This window comes from Apteryx rowi, unplaced genomic scaffold, assembly GCF_003343035.1.
Source record: "Apteryx rowi isolate R43461 unplaced genomic scaffold, aptRow1 scaffold_379, whole genome shotgun sequence".
NCBI lineage: Eukaryota > Metazoa > Chordata > Aves > Apterygiformes > Apterygidae > Apteryx > Apteryx rowi.
Genome location: NW_020450296.1, coordinates 181,221 through 183,886, shown reverse-complemented (window position 1 = coordinate 183,886; position 2,666 = coordinate 181,221). Strand labels below are relative to the sequence as shown.

The 2,666-nt window shown below is 66.1% G+C and overlaps 1 protein-coding gene across 1 annotated transcript; it reads left to right on the top strand.

Annotated features, from left to right (window-relative positions):
* Positions 1 to 12: 12 nt before the first annotated feature.
* LOC112969979 (ras-related protein Rab-11A-like) lies at positions 13 to 2,664 on the top strand (the record flags this gene model as incomplete). Its single annotated transcript, XM_026073848.1, has 5 exons — positions 13 to 52; positions 1,762 to 1,957; positions 2,047 to 2,240; positions 2,321 to 2,401; positions 2,534 to 2,664. Coding segments are annotated over exons 1-5 (642 nt in total), but the record flags the coding sequence as incomplete, so codon positions are not given.
* Positions 2,665 to 2,666: the final 2 nt, after the last annotated feature.

Below are 2,666 nucleotides of genomic sequence, written 5' to 3'. Positions count from 1 at the left end.
GCGCGGGGCGCGATGCGGAGCAAGGACGACGAGTACGACTTCCTCTTCAAAGGTGGGCCCGCCGCGCCTGCGATGAGCTGCGCCCGGCCTCAGCCCGGCGCCGCCGCCGTGCATGCCTCCCGCTCCTGGGGCTGGGGGCTGCGGGGGCTGCTTCTGGCTCCGGCACTGCTTAGTGCAGCTCATCCCTGCTTGCCCGGTGGCATTCCCAAGCTGGGCACGGCGCCGGGGAAGGCGGCGCGAGCGCCTCACTGGCCCCTCCGAGCGGGTTTGGGCGCTCTGCTCCGCGCAGGCAAGCAATTCCTGGGATCGAAGGGGTGATCCCCAAAGGAAAAGCCGTGCCGCTCGCCTGGCTGCAGTTAGGCAGGGGAAAGGAGCCGGGAGTCCTGGTTCTCCYTCCTGGTGACCTCGGGCAAGGCACGATGCCCAGGCCTGGCCTTCGCCGGGATGCGGGCAGCGGAGCTGTCCTGCTCCAGCTGATTCCTCCTTGGAGGTTTTCCCTGGCATGCGGAGCATCCCTGTCAGAGCCCGCCCGGCTGCAGGCACCCAGTTTCCCTGCCCGCTGGGGAAGGCAGGTGGGATCCTCGCGGAGTGGCGGCCTCTGGAGCGACGAAGCCGGGAATGGGGGGGGTGACGTCACCTGGCCGCTGACCCGGAGTCGGCTTCCCTTCGCGGGCCTTCCCGAAAGGCTGCGAACGGCCCCCGCGGGGGCCGCCGGCTCCTCGCACACCTCCCCTGGCCGGTGCCCAGGAAAATCCACCTCTCCCCCAGCTATTCCAGGAGCCGGCAGGAGGGAAACTCTGATGCGGCCGGAGCAGCCCAGGCTCCGTGTTCCCCTCCTTGCTCTCGCCTCCGTCTCTAGAGCCCTGCGATATGCAAAAAGCCGGTTTTGTACCCGAGCTCTGCTCATCCGACCCGGACGAGGAGGAAAGTTGGGGGAAGCGGGAGCGTGGCGGGATGGGGAACACGGCCGTTGAGCCAGGAGGAAGCGGTGGCTTCCTGCCGCTTGGGAAGCGTTAACGAACCCGGGGCAGCCRGGACCTTCGTGGTCCGGCGCTTCCCCACGGGTTGAGACGTGATCCCTAACCGGAGACGTTGCACCGGGGCGTCTGTGAGGGGGTTTGGCAGGAAAACAGCTGCTTTTCCGACTGCTTTGCATCCCAGCCCGTGCGAAGGAGCTGAATCCCCGTGAGCCGGAGCTGCCATCCGCGGCCCGGAGGAACTTCCTTGCACAAGTGGGATGCATCCCGTGCCGCGGCGTGCCCGGCTCTCCCCCAGCCACCGTAGCTAGCGGGATGTTCGTGGGCGAGGTGGAGCCGCCACACTCGAACGCGTCACAGGAATTGGCGGTGGGGGAATAAAAAATAAATAAAAAAATAAAAAATAAAKAAAACCCCAAGCCCGCTGAGTCATAAACCCAACAAACTTGATAGGGGAGCCGGGTGATAAAGCCTCCCCGGAGCCTGTTGCACCGGGTTTTTCAGGAACCGGCCAGGCCTGCGACAGGCTAAAAAATGCACTTAACCACCCCACGCCCCGGGACTTCCCGCCCGGCCGCGCTGCAGGACGAGGAGGAGGAGGAGGAGGAGGAGGAGGAGGAGGAGGCTGCTTCCTCTGCAACCAGAGCTTTCAATCCTCGATTGCATTGAAAACCCTGTCCCGCAGGATCGGGCGTCCCCGGGGAGGGGGGTTTTGCTTGGATGCGGCCCCGGGTCGCCGGAGGGGGAGGCTGACGCTGCCCTCGTGTCCGTCCGTCCCCTCCAGTCGTGCTCATCGGGGACTCGGGCGTGGGGAAGAGCAACCTGCTGTCACGCTTCACCCGCAACGAGTTCAACCTGGAGAGCAAAAGCACCATCGGCGTGGAGTTCGCCACCAGGAGCATCCGGGTGGGCGACAAGACGGTGAAGGCGCAGATCTGGGACACGGCCGGGCAGGAGCGCTACCGCGCCATCACCTCCGCGTGAGTTTTTTCCCCGCGGTCCCCGATGCTTTCCCGGCGACCGGCCCGGCGCTGACGGATCCCCGTCCCCCCCCGTCCCCTTCCCCCAGGTATTACCGGGGGGCCGTGGGAGCCCTGCTGGTCTACGACATCGCCAAGTACCTGACGTACGAGAACGCCGAGCGCTGGCTGAAGGAGCTGCAGGACCACGCCGACGCCAACATCGTYGTCATGCTGGTGGGCAACAAGAGCGACCTGCGGCACCTGCGCGCCGTGCCCACCGACGAGGCCCGCGGCTTCGCAGGTAGCGCCGCGGGGACGGCGTGCGTGCACGCGTGTCCGGGGCTGCCGCGGCACCGGCCTGAGCTCGCCCTGTGCTTGCAGAGAAGAACGGGCTCTCCTTCCTCGAGACGTCCGCCCTGGACTCCACCAACGTGGAGACGGCTTTCCACGGCATCCTCGCCGGTGAGGTGGGCGGCGGGTCCTCCGCCGCGGGGAGGGYGCTCGCCGCCCGCAGCGGGGCGTTTGGGAATATTTATTTTTATTATTGTTATTATTTTTACTATTATTATTGTTTTTTTCTCCTTTTGCCGGCAGAGATCTACCGCATCGTGTCGCAGCGGCAGATCGCCGGGCAGCCCGAGCCGGAGTTCGGCGCCAGCACCGCCGTCGAGCCCATCCGGGTGCTGCCCACCCAGCAGGAGGGCAAGCAAGCGCCCTGCTGCCAGAG